This window comes from Hetaerina americana, unplaced genomic scaffold (assembly GCF_022747635.1).
Source record: "Hetaerina americana unplaced genomic scaffold, ioHetAmer1.1.p SCAF_7, whole genome shotgun sequence".
NCBI lineage: Eukaryota > Metazoa > Arthropoda > Insecta > Odonata > Calopterygidae > Hetaerina > Hetaerina americana.
This window is the reverse complement of record NW_027287316.1, coordinates 42787025-42812033: the sequence shown is the minus strand read 5'-3', so window position 1 is coordinate 42812033 and position 25009 is coordinate 42787025. Positions and strand designations below refer to the sequence as shown.

The 25009-nt window shown below is 36.3% G+C and overlaps 1 protein-coding gene across 1 annotated transcript in view; it reads right to left on the bottom strand.

Annotated features, from left to right (window-relative positions):
• Positions 1 to 24763, bottom strand: part of armi (probable RNA helicase armitage) — a 30087-nt gene extending 5324 nt beyond the window's left edge. Inside the window, exons 1-8 of the mRNA XM_071595520.1 lie at positions 24309 to 24763; positions 19968 to 20268; positions 8104 to 8439; positions 7193 to 7405; positions 6237 to 6457; positions 4813 to 5096; positions 3114 to 3322; positions 1027 to 2035 (exon numbers count right to left, since the gene is read on the bottom strand). Coding sequence (XP_071451621.1) covers positions 1027 to 2035; positions 3114 to 3322; positions 4813 to 5096; positions 6237 to 6457; positions 7193 to 7405; positions 8104 to 8439; positions 19968 to 20268; positions 24309 to 24581 — 2846 coding nt within the window. The 5' untranslated portion in view covers positions 24582 to 24763. The remainder of the gene's footprint in view (positions 1 to 1026; positions 2036 to 3113; positions 3323 to 4812; positions 5097 to 6236; positions 6458 to 7192; positions 7406 to 8103; positions 8440 to 19967; positions 20269 to 24308) is intronic.
• Positions 24764 to 25009: the final 246 nt, after the last annotated feature.

Below are 25009 nucleotides of genomic sequence, written 5' to 3'. Positions count from 1 at the left end.
ATAAAAGAAATATCTCACAGGATTATAATAAAATAAATGACCTAAAAATAAATTGCTTATACAATCAGGTACTGCAAATGTAAATAAAAAAAACCTTGACAGAATAATTTGAAGTAAAACTTGTTATATATGAAAGTTTCCTACATTCATATTCGTGCACATCTCTGGCAGAATTTCTTTTGCTTGATTTTATATGTTATTATTTTCTTTTAAACTTTTGACAGCAATATTAATCAATATTATCCTATGGACAGTCTGCCTCTAGGATCCCAATAAGCTACTCTTGGCTTGCCATTAGATTTCCTGGCACGCTTCATATGAAATGCAACTGCAGGCAATCCACAGTGGGGGTATTATTTTATATTATTTAAAAGACTCCAGAAAGACAAAAGCATTACATTTGGTAGGTAGTTTCATGATCGTTTTAAAAACTAATTAACATGCACCAAAAAATAAAGTTTATTGACAAAAATTATTTTGAATGAATTTATACACATGACATTAAAAAGTACAATTATTGATGACATTAAGAAAAAATGATACAAATTAGATCATCAACTCCGAGGAGGGATGAGAATTTTCCTGAATTCTGGGTGACAGAAAAAAATTTAAGGTTTTGAGGATTGATTTATATGGGGACCCATACAGCCCATAAAAAATACTGTGAATTAGGGGTATGCAATTTCAATGTTTGATGAACTACTGAGAGCCTATGTGCTTCCAAGAAATGGTACATGATGAAATGATATTGGGCAGGCAACTCTGCAAGATAATGAGGATGAAAAGAGCAACAATGGTTTGGCAGTTGCATTTAAAATTCAATTGATCGGTGGAAAGAATATCAAGTGTTATCTTTCAAATTACTAATACCATCTAAGAGGGACGAAAGAGATTTAATGCCACACTGAATAATAACCATGATAACATTGAAGGGTCACAAAAAAGATTATTTATCATTAAGTATGAACTCTCTTAATCATTGTTACACTCAACTTACAAATTATTGTTTGAGTGAAACTAACTCACCTGCTTTCTGGAAATAAATGTAACGTCTGCAATATGGCTTCCACCAGAGTAACTGTTTTTCCAGTTCCAGGAGGTCCAAATATCACATACGGCAATGGCCTTGCCTCTCCCTTCAAGATGTTTATCACGGCTTGTCTTTGGTGGGAATTCAGTTTTTGATTGTACCACTTAAGCTTTCTTTTTTGGTGATCTGGTATCAGTACACTGTCATCTATTGACAAGCTCTGCTCACCAACCACATCTCCAGTAAAAACATCACCATTTAACACAGTTGTAGGTATGGACGGAATAGCATTGCATGCTCTCTCCTCAACCTTAGCTGGGCATTTGGGTGGGGATTCTACCCCAAAAAGTCGCTCTGTCACAGGAATCCTATGAGTTGCACTTGCAGAAGTAATTTCTGGGACTTTAACAGTGGTAACCTTGGTTGACACATCTTCACTGCTGCTGGCATTAAATTCAGAACTAGATTCAGGCAAATGAAAACTATTTGAGGCCTGTGGGTGAAGAGCACTTGCCTGGAAGTCTTTTGAAATGTTTTCTTTCGGAATTACTCCTTTGTTATCCATTTCCTCATTAGTCTCTGACACACACTGCACAGCTCCTTCACCACTTGTAGTGCTAACCTCACTCATTTGATTAAAACTGTCATCCTTCTCCTCATTAGGGTTGGGTTTTGCAATAGCTAACTTTCCTCCACCAACATTAAGTTCTTGAATGTCTGTATTGTCACACTCTAACAGGTACACTTGAGGTTTTTTCTTCATTATCTGCATGGGAAACAGGAACTGCTCCCCCAAATGCGACAGAGCCAGGTCTACAGCCAAATGGCAACGACGCAAAGGTGTTCTGCTGAAGTGGAATGACACATTCCATTCCAGTTTTGGAGCTTGAGGATTTAACAGGGTCTCACAGAGTAACTGTTTATATGTTTCATGGAAACCAAAATTGAATTTTAGCCAAACTTCAGATTTTAGAATTTTGTGCACAAATCCTTCATATTTTGTACCTGTAAAGAGATAATAATGTTTTTATAGCGTCCAAGAGTACATAGAAAGAGCCAATGTAGGGAATTCTGTTTTTTAAATCTTTAATACTCGTACATTTCATGTACATTATTATTCCTATGAATTTGTATGTATGTTGATGCACCTATAAATGTAATTGAATCTTAACGAAGACCGTACAATTATATTTTGTTCTATGGCAAATAAATCTATCTATCTATCTAGACAATTAGTTAGACAAATATAGTGGCAAATTTCAGCGGAGAAATTAATTAATATGACCTTTAGAGGAATTATGTGTGCTCATGGGATGGTCAGTTTGTGAAATTCTGAATATTTATGAGTTCAAGACCTAGTAATCTCGAATGTCTTTACTGTCACACTCTAACAAGTACACTTGAGGTTTGTTCTTCATTATTTGCATGGGAAACAGGAACTGCTCCCCCAAATGCGACAGAGCCAGGTCTACAGCCAAATGGCAATGACGCAAAGGTATTCTGCTGAAGTGGAATGACACATTCCGGTAGGTAGTACAAATTGTTGGCAGGTAGTACAAAAATCAGAACTTGCATGAGTAAGTTTCAGTCTATTTTCAACAAAAAAAGGGATTATGAATTGATGGGGAGATTTTAGTCTTTGATCATTGGCCAAAAAACATATCCTCACATAGTGCCTGGAATCTTTATGCGATTTTTATTACAACATGTCGACATGGATTTATTAAGAGAATACATAATCAATTTGGATTGCATCTCATAGCTGCTATTTTATGCTGTAATATGTTTCACTGTGCAACATAATTGGCATATATTTTACTGGCTTATCTTAGCAAGAAACAACATGTTTTCATGGTACATGTCCACTGTAAAGTCTCTGTATATATACTAGTGCACTTTATCAAAATAAAAGCTACTCTATCAAATTGAAAACTTGCCATTTCAGTTTCACTAAGGTTGAAGAAAAAACTAGGAGGTGGATTACCATATGAGATGCTAGTGGGAAAGTTTTATTTTTCAAAACATGTAAATTGTGGTAGAATAAAGGATATGTTCAGAATGAAAGTGCTGCTCTATGACTAACCTTCATTATGGATATCACTGGAAGATGAAAGGAGGACATGGTCACCTACAATGATGGACGGTCGCTTCTCAGCCAGACCAGGGACCTCCAATGATAAGAACTGACCCCCTGGTCCAGTTTCTTGTAGTGTTGCACCAAATATATCTCTTTCCATCATTCTTAGACTCATTTCTATCTCCTCTAAATGTAATAGTGCATGAAATCTTGACCTGCATTGAAAAATTAATAAAATCAATTTGCTACATCAAAAAACTTTGACAACAGAATCTAACACGTAGAATCTAACATACATAGTACGGAACCATGCTTTGTGAAGTAATATAATCCTATAGCTGTTACTATAAAGAGAAGGTTTTTGATGCTAAATAAAAATAGTTTTATTTCAAATAATTTAATTCATTTTAGTTAGGGATGAGACCTGGTAAAAACCCTTGACCACAATAATGCAAATATTTAAATACATTGCCTCTTCAATACGGAGTGATCATAAGTATTTAGTCAGAAAATTTAATTTTTAATTATATTGCTAGCTTACTGTATAATGCATAAGTGGTAAAAGTTTAATTGATTAGACACCAATACTCCACCAGTGGCATTTGCTGCAAGTTGAAATTTGCCTAGTTTGCCCTTGGAAATAATGATGGTAGCACGAGATGGGGCATTAAAATTCAGCTTCTGCCCGAACAAATTGTCGGCTGAGGCCTTGGTAATACTACAGGAGGTTTATGGAAAATCTGTTCTTCCCTAAAGCACAGCTAGAAGATGGATGCAAATGTTCAAAGAGAGGGGACAATCAATTTCAAAGGAAGGGGGACCCAGAGCATCAGTCATTTATTTTATGGAAGTAAACATCAAAGCAGCCGCTGTTGTGAGATAAACTCACTAAATAACATAAAGAAAACTATTTCAAATACAGAAAATTTCATTGGGTGCCATCCACATATTGGGAACACAAAAACTGCTCATGAATTGTTTGTCAAGAGCAGGTTAGTTCTCAAGTTGAAGTGAATGTCAGAGGAAGATAAGGCACTTCTTTCAAAGTTAATCATTGCTGATCAAACTTGGCTACATAACTTTGATCCTGAGAGTAAACAGAAAAGCTCTGGGTGGTAACCTCCAGCATCACCGACATCAACAATAGTCAAAATTGTGACTTCTGCTAGGAAAGTTATGGTCACATTATTTTATCAATTTTCAGGGAATGGTGAATAGGAATACCAGCACACACAAATATAAATGGAACATACTATATGGGTGCAATGAAAATTATCCAAGACCATATCAATCACACATGGCCACATTTCAAAGCAACAGAATGCTACACCAACATAATTCATAGACACACACTGAAAATGCTGTTGCAGACATTTTCCTAATCCCAAATTTGAAGAAACACCTTTCAGGAAAGCATTTTCTACCATCAGAAGGAGCGGTGATGGTTGGCCTTCACCACTGAGAGATGGAAGATCTCAGCTTTGTATGTAAGACTTGGGGGAGAACTTCTTACACTATTTTGGAAAAAAGGCTGCTCTCTATGCTACCCAACACAGTGTAGGTAGAGTATAGATAGGCAGATTTTCTTCAAAAATACCTTCACTTTCCTCATTCTAGAAAAAAAATCTAAGGGACTTACTTATTATCAATCAAATTAATTCATAGATATGTATGATAATAGTAATGAAAATAAAACCATATTTACTTGTAGGTTTTCGGGGAGAGGTTAATTCCATTTTCATCCAGGGGATCTAAGGCAGGTGCAACATCAGTCACTTCTTTGATCACTGAGAGGAAAGATTTCTTGCTCTCTTGACTTGAACCATCTGATGGCACAACAGCATCCCATAACTTATCAGGCACATTGTATACAGGCAATTTCATAAACACAAATGCATGTGGCTTGAGAGGTCTAACCCCTGGAACTATCGTAGCTTCACTTTGATTGGGCCTTTGTGATCTTTTCCATCTTGGTTGCCTGCTCCCACCCTTGAAATAAATCGGGGAGAAAATCCCTTGTAAGCACATTATATTGATGATTGATGGATATCTTAAAAGGGCTGAAATAAAGTCACCAAAATGCAAAGATTAATTAATATTTTCACTACTTCCTGGTTTTAGTAAGCTTTCCAGCTTACATGGAATGACCTTCAAAGTTTTCTTCAAGTAATGGAGAGAAGAGAACTCAATTCCAGAAGTACTGTACTGCACTTACAGAAGTAAAACAGATTGGTGAACTTGAGAGTTATCTTCTTTGACTTGTTCATGAAATTCTAGACATTGTAAATTATAAACTATGTACCTATTCAAAGCCCTACCATTTCATGATACAATTTAAAGACTGTTGTTCCAACTTCCTTCGCTTAGCAAAAATATTGATGCCAGTTCATTCTATGCTGAGCCAACCAGGTTAATAAAATCACAAAGCGCAATTTGAGCCAATTTCAGGACTCTGATTGTAATTGCAAGGACACATCAGGTTTTTTTCATTTGCCACTTTTGAGCTCAGCCGTCAAATATTATTTGAAAATTATGAGCAGAATAATTAATTGCTTTTGCTTTGGACCGTCATGATGTTAGAAAGCTGGTCAAAATCATTTCAAAGTTCTTTAAATGAGCTTTATTATGATATAAGAGATGACAGGATTATATAAAAATTTATAATTAGAATTAATTCAATGGGTGTTGACATTCAGCATCATTTTGCAGCTTCACTTAATTCATGTTAGTAAAAGAAAATTCATTATAAATCATACTCTGCATTCAAACACACATTTAAAATCCCCTTTTCATATTCATATTATCATTTTAGGACATTCTATGTCTAACATTATCATGAATACTTGAATATTATAATTTGGGTAGAAAATTTGCTTCTTTTAGAAATTTGAAAACATTATCCCTCCAAACATCATCATTATTAGCTTATTCTGGGCTATACTCTGTTTTTCAAATGGCTCATATAATTATAGACTAGTGATGAATTTATCTCTTCACAAAGTGAAACTCATTCAATTTTGAAGTTCTTCTATTGTTAATACACCTTCAATTCAAACTTAACTGTTCAGTTTTATGCATCTTCCACACACATCATTCTACAACAAAATGAGAATGCTATATGTCATTTACCTTGTACAAATCCTTGCCATGAGCCTCTCCATTCCAAGATCCACTCTGTAGAGGGGAATCAATAACTCGAACCTGTAGTCGACGTCCTATGCGAAAACCTTTGAATGTGAAGACAAACAATTCAGATGAACTCCCAAGGAATTTAGGCTTACACCAAAATTCAAACGAAAGATAATTCCCAGGATTGATTGGAATTGCCTTGTTGCTCACAGGAAATCTTCCTAAAGAATAAAAAATCCATGCTAATTAGTACAGACAGTTCTTTAAAAAGAAAATGAACATTCCAATAGTTTTATTTCCTATTCTCTTCAATAAAGGAACATTGATGAACAGTGATTCAAAAGCGCAGCACACTTTTCAAGAGCTATTTCATAGTTGAAGGCAAGATAGAGCAAATGAAAGAGTACCAGATCTCAGCAAATATCCTTCCATAACTATCTAATTGTTTAAAAGATGCAAAGATCTCCTCAAGCTTTCTCTCCGTAGCAATCTGATGGCTTATGATTTTATCTTCAATGATATGCCACGATCCAAGCCGCAAATGATGACCCAGGCTTTCTAAAATGTCATAACTGGAGATAGGTCATGGGTCTATGACTATGACCCTGAAACAAAAGCCCAGCCTTCCCAAACAGTCGCTTGATGAGACAAAGGAGAATGCAACGAGGCAGCTGAAGATCATTCCGAAAAAGGATTTGCAGATTGTTTTGAAATTTGGAAGAGATGTTGGGATAAGTGAGTGAGGTCCCGAGGAGAGTACTTCAAAGGGGACTAAGGTCTCATTGTTCTGGGTAGGCCAAAATATTGCATGGCTGGATAGTGTCCAGACGTGCCTCATAAGTCTGTATGGTCATTCAATAATTGTCTTAAAGCTAAAAAAAAAGGTTCACTTATCCTGTATGCATTAAAAACTAAAGCACAGACAGCTGCATGAGCATTCCACAACTCTGAATTACCTCCATATGTATCCAACTGCATCACAGTGAATTGTGACTGGGCCAAAGGACCATGAAATCTTGAGCGAACTAGCCACTTCATGTCATGCCCACCGTTGTGAACATGTATTATAAGGCTTTTTTGACTCCCAAGGGGCACATTTTCAAAATTAACATTTCCAGTGATGGTAATGCCTTCTTTGTTTCTCATAAGAAATTCTTCCTCTTCCGTATCTGCAAAAAAATGGACTTGATAAACACCAATTCAATATTTCAAGAATTAAATATCATTAGACAATGTCTTTGCACATGCATTTAAAAATGTATTTAACGTTGTCAGCCTCTTAAATTTTTGCCGACAAAATGCCTGACCATACTGTAAGTTGAAGTTTGATTTATTGTGCCGCAAAATTGTGCTCAATTTGAGTCGAGTCCCTCATAATTTATAAAGATCCTTTGCATAAAGCGCTGTAATTACATGTATAACTCGAGCGACAAAAAATACCATAAATTAAACATTACCATATTGTCTTGCTAGCTCAGAGTGATGTTATTCAAATAATTAGCATGGCCAGGCAAAATTCATCATATAATAATACTCAAATACTCACTTAAGCCTGAGTTTTGAATTGGATGATAATAAAAAGTACAGTCATAATTTAAAAAGAGACAACAGATTACCAGCATGAAACATTGGATAAATTGGTGATTGGTGTAGTTAACTCCTGTAAAATTCAGCATTTCAAAGGAAACCTTCAAACATAATATGCATTCAACTATTAAGCAAGTAGTGTATTTCTTTCCAGAGCATAAAGTGAATTTATTGTGCTGGTAATGCACCATGAAGTAGGGAATCCCTACACATTTAACATATGCAATTAGGGATAAAAAATCAGTCATGAAGCCCCACAGAAAGTGATCTTGCCACGTACCTGAATCCTTAATTGTGGAAACCTTTTGTGCAAGGGATGGAAGGGTCGGAGCCAATGCTAATGCACGCCACGCACATCCAGCCCCACAATCACTCTCAATGGCTTGTAAAACAACGGTGTCACCAACAATTGGCTCATAACCAGGACTAAATGACAGCTGATGGGCTAAGATGCTCTCATTAACAATTGCACAAGGCCCTTCTATCCGTGTCACTTTCCCTTTCTCTACCAAACGCGTGCGCAGTGCTGAAACTTTCTGAACTTTGAGGAGACTTCCTCCAAGGTCTCCAAACTCCTCATCCAACTCCACCACAGCTTCCACAGACAACCAATCTCCTTAATAAGAAAAAACAAAGTGATTTTTAAATATAACAATCATTTAATAATTAATATTTAAGACCTTTTACCATATTACTATCTGAAATTGTACAGAAATGTACTCTACTACTGTATATTATATGACCTGTTCAGGATTTCATTGACCAACTCAAAATATACTTGCAGGTAGTCAAGAGGGGGTGAGAGATAACAATATCACCAACATATCACTTTTCATTTCATGTTCATAAAACTGGAAGGGTTTTGCAGCCAAGTTTTTAAGATAGTTACATCATGTACTTTCATGTCTAATTGTAATTTGTGGGTATTATGGGGAATCGAGATGGTGAGGTGGCTATCGTACTGGCTTCCCACCCAGAGGGCCCAGGTTCAAATCCCAGTGGTGTTGAATATTTTTCAGAGGTATCTCGATCCCTACTGGAGGTGCTTTGTGGAGGGAACTTTGAGTGAGTACGCCGTCCGTCGGATAGGACGTTAAGCTGCGAACCCCTTGGCACTTTTCATAAAGAGTAGGCTAATGCTGACGCCGGGTTTTTCTCCACCCTTCATCCTTTCCTGTCCATCCATGGTGCAAATGACCTCAGCTGTTGGTCACCTCCCCTCAAAACTACTACTACTGTGGGTATCAGTTCTACCAGTAATTGTTGTGGCTTTCTTCATGAACCTGAAACCCTAATCAACTAAGAATACTATGAAGGATAAGTGAAAACCATTTTTAATGAAACAAAAAAATCTAAATAATTTCTTCCTTGCAACTATGCATGCAAATTAGGCATATCCTAATGGCCTGGAATAGAGCCAGTTTATATACAGGTGGATGATTCAGAAGCAAAATCAGGCAAATAAACAATAAACAAATTCAAACATGGTCTCAACTAATTGATTTATTTCATGCTCCAAACAGAGTCTGAGTTCATTCTATAAAGAGACTAAAATACTACGAAGTGCAATTTTTTGGCACTCGATACTGTGATGATTTTTTTACTGAACGTAATTGTAGGATCTACTTGAGCTACTACTACTAACTTGAGCAGTTTCACTTATTCAATTTTTGCATTTTCATAGAAAATCTTTTCAAAATATAAGTAATTTTTGTTACATACATTACTTACAAAAATTCAACTTCATGCTTATAAATGCAGTGTATTACTTTTTAAGTTTTCAACAGATGTAGCAGTCCTTTACAAGAAAACCAAAGTTACTTAGCATGCTTTACCCTACATCCTAGATTAAACAGTCGCCCCGATGTTTAAAAATGTATTTTGCTGTTGCAAATTCATGACTCAATTACAGCTCCACAGTGTCAACAGAATTCACTGGGTAGTGATCTGCTGAAATATTACTGCAACCCTCCATCGCAGGACTAAGATATATTATCTTTCTCACACATAAGAACTCATTATTTTACTATCAAATATTAAATAAGGCAATACATTAAGTTAAAGCCTATATAGGTTACTCAAAACATTTTTCAAGACTTGAACTATACACAGGCACATAATTATAAAAGTCATCTCTCAATTCAAAACTTTTCCACTTCAATTTATGAGTCTCATTACAACAATTCATGTGATATCCTAATGAACATAAGTTTCCAGAGATGTGCTCAGACACACCGAGATAGACCAAGCAGTGTAATTTTCTGAGATAGCACACAAGAAAAAGGAAAAAATAACTTATAAGCCCCTATCCTGTGTATGTGAATTACATATGCTGAATTGAAAAGGATTATAAATGGGCTCAACTAATCAAATCGAATTTCAAGTTGAAGAGTAAAGTAAGGATTTTTCATACCTAAAAAATATACAAGGTCTCCTAATTAAGTCCATGAATTAATACGGATTCAGCCATGCCATTTAAAATTGTGCACCATATAGTTAATTTCCCATTATTCTGTTTTCTTGGCAGCACAATTTTTATTCTTGGATAACAGTTTTTCTCGTGCTGCTCAAATGATTAATCTTGATTTGGAATGAAAAAACATCAAACGTGGTGCCACTTATGATTTTCCCAACTGAGTGGCCACCCTATCGTTAATAGGGATGGCAACCAATGGCTGAGAACATTGGCACCAGTAGGAATAGGTGGGCGATTTCGTACGAGTAGGATGTGCAGGGAATGGAGGAATGGTGAAGAAATACACAATGCCAGCATTAACCTACTCTTAACGATAGGTGCCCACAATTTAACTTCCCACCACATGAATGATGTTCCTCACTTGAAGTGCTCTCCATAAAGCAGCCTAAGTTGGGATCGGGATGCTCTGAAAATTCCTGCCATCCACAGGACTCGAACCTGGGCCTTTGAGTTGGTAAGCCAGTACATTAGCCACTGAACCATGCTGATCCCATAAGAAATTAAGGTACTTTGAATTTATACCTTCTGGAACAACTATTTTGAATTCACAAAAAGACTGGAAAAAACTGAGACAAAATATTAAATATTTCTGGCAGGAATTTTGGACTACGAAAATGCACCTACCTCTAAACAGATAACTAGAAAAATAATTTAGGCAAAAAACAAAAAAGCTTGGTGACCTCCCATAATTAACTGGCCTGTTTGAGTGACCTCTTTTGTTTCCAAATGAAAATTTAACTCGCAAACAAGCATTTTTTTCAAATTAACGATGTCAAAAGTATAAGCAAGGAATTAACAACAATTCCTTTGGTAATTATCTGAAGGGCATTCCACAAGATGACTGATATAAATGCTTAGATGAATGGACAATATTCTGGAATGAGTTCATGATATCATTACAACCAAGTACTTCTTTGATGGTATTCTTTCCACACCACTAGAATGTGTTTGGGTTTCATTAATGGCTTGCCTGTCTGACTTTGCAGTCCATTAAAAGTAAACAGAGTTGGCAATATTTATGATGATGACACAATAATTTTGATTAGGCAAGAGTCCTTTGACTGTGGATGTTAAATGACATGTTCTATTAGGCAATGCACCCTTTACAGACTACATAAATCATTGAGGTAGAGAGCACATTTTGAACAAGTTTCCTTCTTTCTTTATGGAACTTCATATTAACTGTTTTTCTGTGAGACATAAAAGGTAATTTCCAAGAAAATTTTCAAGATACTCAAAAGATCTAGAACACATAAAGAATGAGGTGATGCTCCCTTACAATACATCGCAGGTTTAGGCTATGGCTAATTAAGTACATGTCAACTTAAGAAATAACTATAACTATGCCATTGCACAGGAAAAACTAAATGAAAATGCTGATCCAATAAATAAGGCGAACAACAAATGCATGATGGCATGGAAAATAATGAACTCTGAAGTAAATGGCTGAAGTCATATCAAAAATCATTACAGCGAGCAACTTTGATTTATGTTCGCAGGTCTTCTGCAGAAATCGTGGCAGGAATCATCATCCCACCTAATGTTACTATATGGGAATTACATAAGATTATTAGTTAGGAGGGGAATAAATAAGCTTGGGACAGTCACCCCACCTAATATTTCCAAAATAGCACACACATGATTTGAAAGCAAGAATATACACGGAATATGAAACACCCTCATTACATCAGTTGTTAACCAAATAGCTGAGACTCTTGCATTGTGTATCAATAAGTATGCAACAAGGTTAATTCCTAGATTAAAAAGGCTTTTTAATAACTATATACCTAAAACCATACTTCCAGTTTTTTCCAAAGTATACAAAGCTGTTGTGAAAAATCCATTGCATTAATTTTTGGAATTGTATAATAAAATCTGTGTGATTATAGAGAAGTGTACCAAATTCTCTGGACAGGTTATTTCATTATGTAACCTTTGAATTCGAACAATATAAAAAGACTAAAATTATACTATTTGACCTGAATTAAGCATTTTATTGTGCTGGTCATCATATTTTACTTGAAAAATTAGTGTAATCGGAGATATGAGAAAGTGAAGTAAAAATCTTTGAATCATTTCCTCTTTAAGCAAACTTGGATCATTACTGTGAATGTAGAAGAACTGCCTAATTCCAAAGTTCATCAAGGCATTCCTCAAAGGCCCTCTTCTTTTATTTAGGTTAATCATTTTGATATGAATGTATCCTTGATATTCCTTCTTTACACAGAAGATTCAACTCTACCACTCAAGGAGGAAACCTCTGGATCTTGATGCTCAAGCTATGACCAAGAGGCCACCAACAGATTCTCAGAAAATAGTTTCTTGCTAAATGATAATGAGTCTTGAACTAAATGATAATTATCAGAATTAAGCTTATTTAAATGCCTAGGCTTCCATTTAGACTCAAAATTATCGTGGAATATGCATATCACCAACATACCTGACAGGTTGTCTGGATTGAACACCTAATTAAAACTATAAAATACTGAACAAATGTCTATAAAGTATTTACTATGCTTCCTTTCCAAGTATTCTCTGAAGTAGCAGATCTGGTAGAAAAAATATAAGATCCAAATACAAAAGAGTAGCAAGGATTATCAATAATGCTTAAGTCAGGGCTCACTTATATTTAAGAGGTTCTAGTGTATAAACAAAATTGTTAAATGTTTAAACAGGGAATCAATCAATAATCAATCATATAATTGGAAAAACATTTTAATGAATTAAGAAAAATGTCTTCAAAATGTAAACATTTAAACTTGAAAGGAGCTCTCAACTTACGGCTGCTTCAAAAGTCTTTTTACTTAGTTCAGGAGTTTCTTCAATAAGAAATCTATCATGTAAGATTTCTGAAGACATAATTTTTAATGTATAATGCATCTATGCATGAACTGATAAGGTATATGGCTGTAAATGGTTCATTTTTAGATATAAGATTGTTTTTTTTAGTATGATTCTGAATCCTTTCTTAATCCTAACAAATTTTTCAAATACTCATTTCATTTTTCCCACACTCAGTCTCAAAGTTTCTTGGTATCATTGCACACCCCTTTCCATTATGTTTCATGCATTCTCGTGGTTTCAAATCAGTGCCTATTATTTAATTCTGTGACCATTCTTTAAACCATCTTTATTTTCATGTTTTTCCACTTCCTACGCATTCAGATATTCCTAACAATGTCCTCTAATCCATATATTCCAAATTCTCTTCATATATACCATAATTATTGTTTTCTTTGCACTCTAACCCAACCCCTCTCCTCAACCGTCCTCATCCATTTTTTATTATTTAAGAACAAAATCATCCGATTTTTGATATTATCTCCTATTTATTATAATTAAAGCCAATACATTCCACTTTCTAAACCTGATATTCTCTTCTATCTCCTGGCATTTACCTATGCTTTTAAAGGTGTCTCAATCTATATACGCTTTCCTGGCTAAACGTAAATGATTTCTTGGTTAAATCCTCCTTCCTAAACCACACTCTCCAACTTCAATCCAATTTCTTTCTCCTCACAATAATGTTAAAATCTCTCATAATTATCAACCAGTTTCTTCCCAAAATAAAAACAAAATCGTAACCGGGGACCATATAATGGAAAAATTGAAGCTCTGGGTACCACATAATGTTTGAAGGAAAAATAACCCAAATACCTACCTGAAATTGCTGCGAAGGGATAGCAGATGTATGCGGGTGACATCATTCTTGGAAATATTATTCTTAGTGACCAAGTGTTGCTTGGTCTTTTGTGGGTTATGGGGCGGCTGGCCAACCAAAATTTAACCATGCTTACATACAGTGACTAACAAAAAGTTATCAGTAATTAATTGCAACAAAAGCTACAGTTCCTAATGTTGAATCTGATTCCATTCCTTTAATCAAGTCTTTACTCAAAATTTGAAATTCCCTGCACATTATGTAAAATACAAGTTATTATGCTGTCATAAGTTTATTTATAAATATAGAGCCACTAAATTTTTAGCCTGTTTTTGCATAGTTCTAAGTGAGTATGAGAGAAATTGCTTAACATTTAGTAATAGTGTTTTTTACTGACCTGCCAAAAAATGAATTAAAGATAGGGGCTAGGTTTTGGTCAAATTATTATATGAATTCTGGGTTTAAAATAAACTGAAAAGCTGATGTTATCGGTTGAAAAAAATGCATAAATGTGAATAATGAAATAATGACTCATCCTTTTCATCTGGGTAACATTTACTTTCTCCAAGGAGAATAGCTTTTCAGAGATGAAATAATGCTGGGATTAGACAGGATCAATTTGATACTCATTCTATCGCAGTTAACCTTTTGAAGACCCCTTCCCACATTTACGGGGAACTTGACATGCTTCAACAAACATACTTCAAATTACAGCAAAAATGTCATTTTTCCGACTCTCTTGACAGAGAAAATCCTAATGAATAACTGATCGTAGCACTTTTCTACTTGATAAGTGGAAAAGTGCTACGATCAGTTATTCATTATGTTCGACTTCCACCACATCACACCTGAAGCTACTCAATTTAGAGAAAATCCTAGTAGATCTTAGTTATTACATTCAAACTACAGTGGATATCAACAGCAAATTGAAAAAAGAATATTTTTGCAAAAAGAAATGCATATGATTCACAAAATTACTGGTATATATGTAACTTCAAGAACAAATTTAGTCATTTGCGATTCAGGAAAGATTTGAACATTATTTGATTAGTTTTAATATTTGAAATGCTACCCAGGGTTAAAAATATTCAAATACTTACACATCATCTCTTTTTAGTCTCGGAATGAATGTACTTTTTTCACCTATTCTTTATGGCATCACATTTTTTTAATAAGATGCCTTAAATATGCATCAGTAGAGAAATATAATATTATCTAAAATCCAAAGTCTGCATTAATATATAGTAAATTAGTTCACCTAAGCTGATATATAGCAGGAACAAATAAATCGATGAGATAACATTAATTAATACTTGGCAGATCAGATGGCTAAGGTAAATTGTATCAAGCACTCTTCAATGAAAAGGATGTACTATTTTGGTATATTTTAAGACATCACGTTGCACTTTTCAATATGCAAATTGTCTAACAGCAATATTAAATTGATGGACATAACTATAACCATGATGGCTGATTATTAGATGTTCTTTGAATTCCATAAGTCTGTTACAATTTCTTGACCCTAATCATATCCAACTCTACCTTCTCCTGACACTAAAGCAAGGGCCATGAACCCCAGAGTACAACAGATGTACGAAAAATGTGAATTCAAGTGAGATATTACAAAACATCAAACTCAAGATGATATATTCATATACAACCAAAACAAATTATTTACACTATTTTCCCATTATTGGCCATTGAGTCTATTATTTTAGCCATATTATTATTATTGGTTATCTATAGGTTAAGGTAAGTTTTGGATGGATACAAGCTTCAAAAAGGTACAATGATTATTCCCTTGCCTCTCTCATAAAACACAACTTTACATCCAACACTACACTAAGTCCCTCCTCAATTCAGCACACTTTCTGCCTTCATTCTATTTAACATGCCTACCCTATTCCTCACCTACCTAACATTCTCCCCTCTTATCACATTCTTCAACATCCCATTGCCAATCAATCTGTTCTACATCCATCTTTCCTGCCTCCTTTGGATTTCTCCCAACAATCCCCTCTTCTCCCCCACCATCAGAAGCACTTCTTTTGCTTATTTCACCTTTTCCATCCTCCTCCACATTCAAATTTTAAAAGCCTCCAATCTATGCCCACCATTCCGCTTCGAAGACCATGCTCCAATGCTATGCAGAACCACACCCCATATCGAGGTTTCGACAAGCCTTTTCTTAACATCCCTGTCTTCAATTCCTTCCTCTCTGTGAAAGCTTCTTTACCTGATGTGATTTTTTTACTTATATCCCTACTACTTTGGTCATCTTGGTCCAAAACACTATTTTTCCCATTAAATAAATAAATCTTCAAACGCTATCAACGATTTCATATTTCAGGTCGAACCAAGATGGCCGCCAGTAGTTGAACACGTGTCTCTCTCACTCCTACGCTTTTCTACTTTTGTGTCGTTATTTCGCTACTTTCTCCGAGTTTTTCCACGCGAATTCTGGTGCATATATCCTGTGATCATTATCCATGTGAAGATATCCCAGTTCCTCAAGATACTTTCAGTTACAGAAGTTTTTACTTTTCCGCCTTCGCATCAAGTGGTTTATCCCCCTGTCGCCTCCGTTTCCCCGTCAGCCTGTCTCCTGGCTCCCGGCGACTCCTCGGACCCTCGCCGACTGCCTTGACGCCACACTCGCTGCGGAGTTGTCATCCTGCTTCTCATCCTGCTCTCGGGTGATGTGAACCTTAACCCCGGCCCTCCTTGTGCCCCCCCAGTGCATGTGTACTACCAGAATGTGAGAAGTCTTAAAAACAAACTATCAATTTGTGACTCCCATGCGCATGAACTTGCGCAATTTGATATAATTGCGTTATCCGAAACTTGGCTGTCCCCCTCATTTGCCGATGGTGAATTATCCTTCTCGGTCTCACACAGTGTTTACCGCCGAGATCGTCTGACTAGAGGTGGCGGGGTGCTCCTTGCCATTAATTCCAAGTACCCCTCAAAGCGACGCAAAGACCTCGAAACTGCTTGCGAAATCGTATGGAGTGAAGTCTCTCTACCCCATGGTGCGCATTCCAAAGTTAATAAAATCTTTGTTGGCTGTTTTTACCGTCCCCCAAGCAGTGATATCTCGGTTCTCGAAAACTGTCTTGATTCTGTGTTTAAAACTATTAATCTTGGTCCAATTATTTTAGTTGGTGACTTTAATTTATCCATTCAATGGGACACCCCAACGCATGGTACCCCTCTCAATGGTCACGACGAATTCTTCATTGAACATTTTATAAGTGCTCTACAACTTTCGCAATACTGCACCCAACGCACCCGAAACCTGGCAACCCTGGACCTTCTCCTCTCGTCCGTTCCCCCTGAGGCTCTTACCCCGGGAAGGAATATTTTCAACTCTGACCACGAGTCTCTGGATGCAGTTTTCCGCATTAGAGGTTCCCGGAAACTCCGCGGGGATCCCCCTGCCCACATGAAGCCTTTCCCTGCCTGGTCGAAGGTCCGCTGGGAGGACGTTAATCGCTGCCTCGACCTTCTCCCCTGGGGTGTGCTTACCGCTTTGTCTCCTGAAGAAGGGGTGGACTTCCTTTACCTTGTTATTGAAAGTGTGATAAAAGATTTCGTCCCTCTTGTGAAACCCAAGTCAAAGAAATTCCTGTCGTGGTTTAAGCCGGACACTGTGCACCTTCTGGGTAACAAAAATCGCGCTTGGTACCTGTATAAAAATTTTCCGAACGAGAACACTCGGCGTTCTTTCATCGAATTACGTCGCTTTTCCAAATCTCTCATCCGTCGCGACTACGAAGAATATACACTAAGGCTATCATCGTCCATCACATCTGACCCAAAAAAATTCTGGTCGTTTGTCAATCGTCGTCGTAATCGCCCACAGATTCCCGTTGCTGTTTCTTATGGCAATGCTAAAGCTGTGGGACCTGAAAGACCGAACTTATTTCTGAAATTCTTCACGGAATGTCTGACTCCTGCTTTTAACCCTCCCGTCTCTAGCGATCTTTCCCTCACTCCAAGTTGTTGCTACTCTTTATCCCAAATCCAAACCGATTCCCGGGAGGTTTTTAAATTCCTTTGTAAGATCCCCCTCCGTCGCTCCCCTGGCCCCGATGGCATAAGTCCTATATTTGTACGCAACTGTGCTTCCTCCCTCTCTCTTCCCTTAAGCCTCTTATTAAATCGCTGCTTTTCCCTCGGTACTTTCCCCCCCCAATGGAAATCCGCTAATGTTATCCCTATTCTTAAAACTGGAATTAAAAATGAAATATCTAACTATCGCCCTATCTCTTTACTACCTATTCTTTCTTCTGTTTGCGAGAGGATTATTCTCAACAGACTTTATTATTTTACTTCCCCTTTTCTATCTAGCAACCAACATGGTTTCCGTCCGGGCAGGTCATGCTTGACCAATTTAGCACTTTTTCAACACCACGCTGTTAGTGCGATAACAAGTAAGACTCAATTAGATGCCATCTTCTTGGATTTCTCAAAAGCCTTCGACTCCCTCAATCATAACCTCCTCATTAATAAACTCAGTCAGCGTTTTAACGTTCATGGAAACTTTCTCAAATTACTGACCAGCTTTCTTTCGAATAGAAATCAGCGAGTAATACTATCTGGCGCCTCATCTCCTTGGTCCTCTGTGACATCTGGAGTTCCTCAAGGTAGTATTCTCGGACCATATCTTTTTAATCTGTACATTGATGACTTAGCTTCCCTAGTCCCGACCTCCCTAGCCCACACGTTACTATATGCCGACGACTGCAAAATTTTTAAGGAAATTAATTCCCCCACGGATTGCTACCACCTTCAGGAGGCTTTAAATAAAATTTCAAAATGGTGCAGCACATGGATGCTAAATTTAAACTCAAATAAATGCAATACTCTAGTTCTCTCCCTAAAAAAAATCTCCTCTTACCTTTAACTATACAATTAATTCAGTTCCTCTGAATCGTGTTGCTTCTGTCAAGGATCTTGGTGTATTAACTGATCGCAAACTAAATTTCTCAGGTCATATCAAAGCAGTTAAATGCAAAGCCATGTCTCTTCTAGGTCTACTTTACCGCTACACAGAAATAAAAGATGTACAATCTCTAACCGCATATTTCTCAACCATTATCTTACCATTAATTACCTACTGCTCCCCTATATGGTCAATGTCTGCCCTATCTAACCTTAATACCCTTAACACGATAACTAATTTTTTCAGTAAAATTGTCAAGTACAGAGTCCCCCATCTTCGGGACTCGCCCACTGAATCACTTCTTTCCTCGCTCTCGATTTGTAATCTCTCCTCTCTACGTCTAAAATCCGATTTAAAACTCATGCATAACACCCTTAACTCCATTAACGACTGTCCTGAACTAATTTCCCTTATCAATTTCAGAGTTCCCCCCCGAGTTACCCGCGATCACTCTTTATTCCACCAACCCGTTCCCAGATTGTCCCTCACCAAACGGTCCCTTTTCTTCCGTCTCCCCGCTTTACTGAATTCCCTTCCCGAAAGTATTGACCCCCTCTCACTCCCAGCCAACACATTTATAAACCTTTCTCTGACACATCTCTCACACCTCCCTCAATAGTATAGTCTTGTTGATGTTTGTGTCCTTATATGTTCCTGTTATATGTGTCACTGTAAATTGGCAATCCTGCTGTATGTGCACAATTTTTACTAAATAAATAAATAAATAAATAAAAATAAATATTTTCAAGTTTTTTTCATGATTCAAACATTAAAAAATTTCCAATACTCTGACCATCCTAAAAGTGCATGCCAAAAAAAAAAGCTGCCAGTTTTAGACCGGTAAAAATGTCTCCCCAATCAGTTAGAAAAACATTGTATGAATTGATTTGACATTGTTATTCAGTAGTTTACTGTTTGAAAAATAAGATTTAAACATTTGTTGAATAGAATTTAGAAAGAAATTAGAATATCACTTACAAAGGTAGATATTTAGAGTTCAGAAAATGACTCGTATCATATAATTTCCAAAGGTTTTACCATATGCTAGGAGTGCATTACCAATAAAGGGTACAACATTGCTCTCCACATCGTCCAGAGAGAAGCGGATGCCTCCAGGGTCTAAAATGACATCTCTTCCATCCCTCTGTTCCACCTTAGCGACCAAAGTCCGCCGCTGAGCCAATCCTATTTTTTCAGCTTCCTGTACATCCATAACTTGTCCCTCATGTTCTCCAACCAGGATCTTCCTTCCTGGACATTCTTCATTCCACGTCTCCTCTCCATATGTGTAAATCTTATTGATCTGCCACTCATCCTCTTCTGACAATCGAAACACCGAAAATGTCACGGGAGTCCCTACCTGCACATTATGGTAAGCACACATGTAGCTTTTAAAAGTGATGTAAACATAAAATAATCGTTCATTGCAAAACAAACAAACAAATTCAAGAGAAAACCAAAAAGTCAAAGAGATGTTTTCAGTCATTTTCCAAGGATGAAGGCTTTTATTTTACCTTTTGAAGGCTACTTGTTAATTACCCTCATGACTATCTATGATTCCAAAACTAAATTGAGTACATAAATCAACTGAGTGCCCGGTCTAAGTAAATTCAAGACCTGTTATCCAACATTTTTGCAAATAACTATAGAATAAACCAAAACACACATGAGTCAATGAAACATGGAGAGGTATGAAAGGAATTTTATTAAGCCTATAGAGGAGTACTCATGTCCAAGCAGATAGATTTATAAATCTCCATTGCAATCATTCAACTCATAAGAGCCTTTCCTTAAATTACAGATTTGGGCTTTAGAAAGGTGGGAGGGTGTGCCATTTACTTGTTTCTTTTCTGAGAATGAATCGTATGCAAAGTTTATCTATCATTACATTTTCCAGCCATTTTTCATTAAGAAATACTTTTAATAATCCTTGATCAACAAAGATGATATTCGGCAAGTTTCGTTCACCATACGCAACTCTTCTTAAACCAGTAAAACCCATTCTTCAAGGTAGTGTACATTTTAAGTACAAACATATAACTGAACTTTTCAGCAATCAGAATGAAAATTGGATTTGCCGTCCCTGAATGTACTTTCATAAAGAAAAGGCACCGGTTTGATATAATAATACTTAAAGCTGACAATTACACAAGAGAGTGAGGGGTTCAAATCTCACAAAGGCTGACAATTGGAAGAAGGGGTAAGACATTCCATAAATTCCACAATGTAAAGTTGGTTCCTAAGGAAATAGTCTCATCAGCATTGCCATCAAAGGCCTTATATAGAAATGCATTAGTACTCCCAATTCATTTTTATAAACACTACAACAAGGTTTTATGACGGCTACAAAGATTTTGAAGCAATGCTAAAATAAATCTAAACAACTGAATAATCAATCTTCCAAAATGAGGGCACGCTCATTTAAATTGTTGACAGTGCAACCCTAAATAACCATGGGAGTGTCCGCTTCCTTTTAGGCTCTAGAAATAATGGTGGCTGAGAATTTTCTGAGACACTGAGAGTACACATGCAGCTGTCTCTTATAGTGGAGGATGTGTTTATCTCTTGAAGGAGGGAACCCAGCATCCATCACTGCCGCATCGAAAGATTCATCCCTCTCACCAAGACTGTCACTTACCTTAACGTCCAGTTCAGTACATATTCTCATGAACTCATATAAATGAATATTACGAGTCCTTTGGTTTAATTGAACAAAGTTACAAGACTCAATAATTGCACCACCAAAAGTTCCATTTGCAATTCAAAAAATTCACTATAATCATAGTGCTTGCCTAACTTTTTTTAAATTTCTATATCAATTCATTCACTTCTATTTTTTAACTTCCCTTTAGAGTGATGCCTAACATGTTACTTTAATCGTTACCTTTAATACGCCATTGCCATTTGTGTGCTGACTTTATATTTAAATTATTTCAAATACCATTTTTTTTCATTTCTCCTTTCATGTTAGATAGTAAAAGTGAGTATAGTGACTTCAGTTGGATTATGTACTACACTGTTTTGTACGCATCAAACATAAATCTAATACGTTTTTGTCTCGCTTGTGGGTGACATCATCATCATACACTTTGAATATTTTTGCTATAATGAAATCAACATTACATTTGAAAAATTTTCCCATGGATATTACAGTACCAATGAAAATAAACCAAAATTTATCAATCTATGATCTTAATATATTCAGAGCATCCTTTTTTTTGCACATATAAGCTTCATCTCTCAATGTGAGGGATAACTCACAGACTGCATGACAAAGGTTTGGGTAAAGAGTGCACTCAAGAAAAAAGAAGAAAAATACAAATGACTGGAATTCTGTCCTTGCATTTACTATGTCCTCACATACCCACAAAAACGCTATGAATTATTTTCCTCTACTAGATCTTCACTTTGGCAGCTCATCTCAACTAGTAAATCCAAAAACCAAAGGGTTTAGTCCTACTTTTAACAACTGTCATTTTGTTTGTCTCATGGAAAAACCATGATGATAGAGTAAAATTTGTTCATCAAATTCCCAAGGCTATGTAGGTCACCAGTAGCATTCAAGTACTAAAAACCACATGAATGAAAATGCAGGTCAACTCTCTTCCATTTTTTATCCAAGTACTTAATAATAAGCCTTTTTCTGGCATCAATACTAAATCACCCAGCAATGGTTGCATGACTATTTAAGAAAACAATTTTATCTATGTGGGTTCCTACATGTTTCAGCACGACAGAAATCATCATTTGTCTGTGTTTAGTTCACCAGTGGTGGCCATTTCTTTGAATGACTAAATGAAATTTCATGCTTTCATTGCTGTTTACAGTTTACTTGATATCTAAAAAATTATAAGAGCTAGAGACATTTCAAAATTCATTTCATAGCACTTGAAGTGGTCCACCTAATATTCTTAAGAAAATATGACTCAAAATCACTTATTTCATATTAAAATGAAGGCCGAAATGTGTGCAAAGATTACATAAAAATTTTTCATTTGCCATTTTTTCCAGAATGGATCAAAGGCTATACATGTTTTTGCTATGTTTGACCTTACTAACATGGAGTCTGCAAATTAAAAAAAATTACAGCTTGGAAATGCACCCTTTGGTTCAGCGTAGGCTCCAAAATTTTTGAGGTTAGATATCTTTATGGATGCTAAAAAAGTCTTAAAATTTAGGAAACAGAAACCTTGATGGTGTTGAACACACTCAAAATCTCAACTTTTACACTAAACTGGTTGAATTTGAATGGAATCTGTTGCCTAGAATTTGTATAATAACAAACACCTTGTACAACACGGAAATGGCCATTAAATGAATACTCTTAATTTTAAATAATAGATCAAAGCACCAAAAATATGCCCACCCATGGCAAGATGGTATATCTTATCGACTATGTAGAATTTAAAATATGGTACGCATTAAAAACAATAAATATTTTATGCCCTTTGTTAGTTAATTCTAGGCTATGAAGATTTTTTTCTTTAAGAAGTAAGGTTTTGGGTAATTTGTTAAAACTTGTATCATATGGCCATTAAACTACCCCAACAGAAATTACTCCAGAGATTATTTGGATAAATACAGGTTCCTCAAGCTAACCTCTAAGCCTAATGAATGTCACTCATGACATTAGGATAATTTCCTTTCTCTCTGTTACCTAATTAGGTTATTGGTAAACTGAACATGGATTCTGACGGCCGCTTCTCTTCATACAAAATTTAGGCAGTGTCTTGCCGCGCGTATTGTCTTAAGTGACAATAAATGCTCACAATAAAAAAAACATATTACTAATTTGTCATCATGGTACCCCACAATGTGGCATTAGTGGATTTTCAAGATACAAATGAATGTAATGGAACGGTTTATCGCCCAGAGTTAAAACCTAAACCGACCCGAAGCCATGAAAGCTCCAAAATAGCAGTTTTATTTTGTCTAGTCACATTTCTGGGTGCCAGTGCGTGGCTCTGGGGCCAAGGCAAGGGTTTCCTTCACTAGTTTCCCCCCAAATTAAGCCTTGTTTACATCACCATCTCACTACATCCATGACGTGAACCTGTAACCTTTAAGTTGCAGGTGGGTGAATCACCTACTAGATTTCTAGCAAAGAATACAGAAAATTAATTAACATTTAGTCGGTGCGATAGAAAATGTCCAAAATAGAAATGACATAAATTTAGAAAATTAAAGATTGAATTAATGTCATTATAAAGTACGAATGAAGAAATGCGTGGAATGGCTTAACTTTTCTATACAACACTGTAACTGTAGAAAACCTCAAATAGGCTGAACAATGCACTGGTTATTAAAATTTCATGAATGGGGATGACTTTTTGCTTAAATATGCCCTCATGGGACAAAGTATTCTTGTAAAATGAGCATGAACACTAAAAATAAACTTACCTCCAACGGCTCGCGTGTCTTGAATTTCCTTAGGTCTAGATAGTATTTTCCATCAATGAGGCAATAATCCTCAGATGTGAAGGTGATTCTACCATTTAGTACATTTAAACCAGATCCCGTTCCTATTTTTTTCGTGCCTTCATGGGTTTCACTACTTAAAAATGATACTAAATTGTCTAGTTCTTCAGGGTTGAGTTTTTCTTCAGCGTTTTCCACATCGCTGTCGTTACTTTTCCACAAATACCCTCCTAGTTTTTTAATCAAGGAGAACATATTGCAACTACGAATTTCAAAAATGAATTCCTATAAATGTGGAAATTCCATGGGTTCAACTTTTTTAATAATCCACTTTGGACTTTATTTTTAATTAAGACGTACGTACATCACTTTAGAACATCAGCGAGAGTGGGATTGTAAATCATGGGAAAAGTCCGACAAACACAATTTGACACTACTGCCCTAGGTACTTTTCAACAGACTGGTATTCCCAGGCGGTTTCCGATAGATACATAAGTTCCTGACGCAAGGCTTTCAGACGGCGAAGATGCTGTTCACGCTGGAAAGATGCATGTGCTTGATCAACAATATGTTCCATAGTCAATCGAGAGAGGGCTAGAAGGGCATCAGCTGAAACTGAAGTTGAACTTGTGCACGGATTCTGCTCATTCTGTTGCTGGCTGGGCGAAGAAAACAATGCTTTG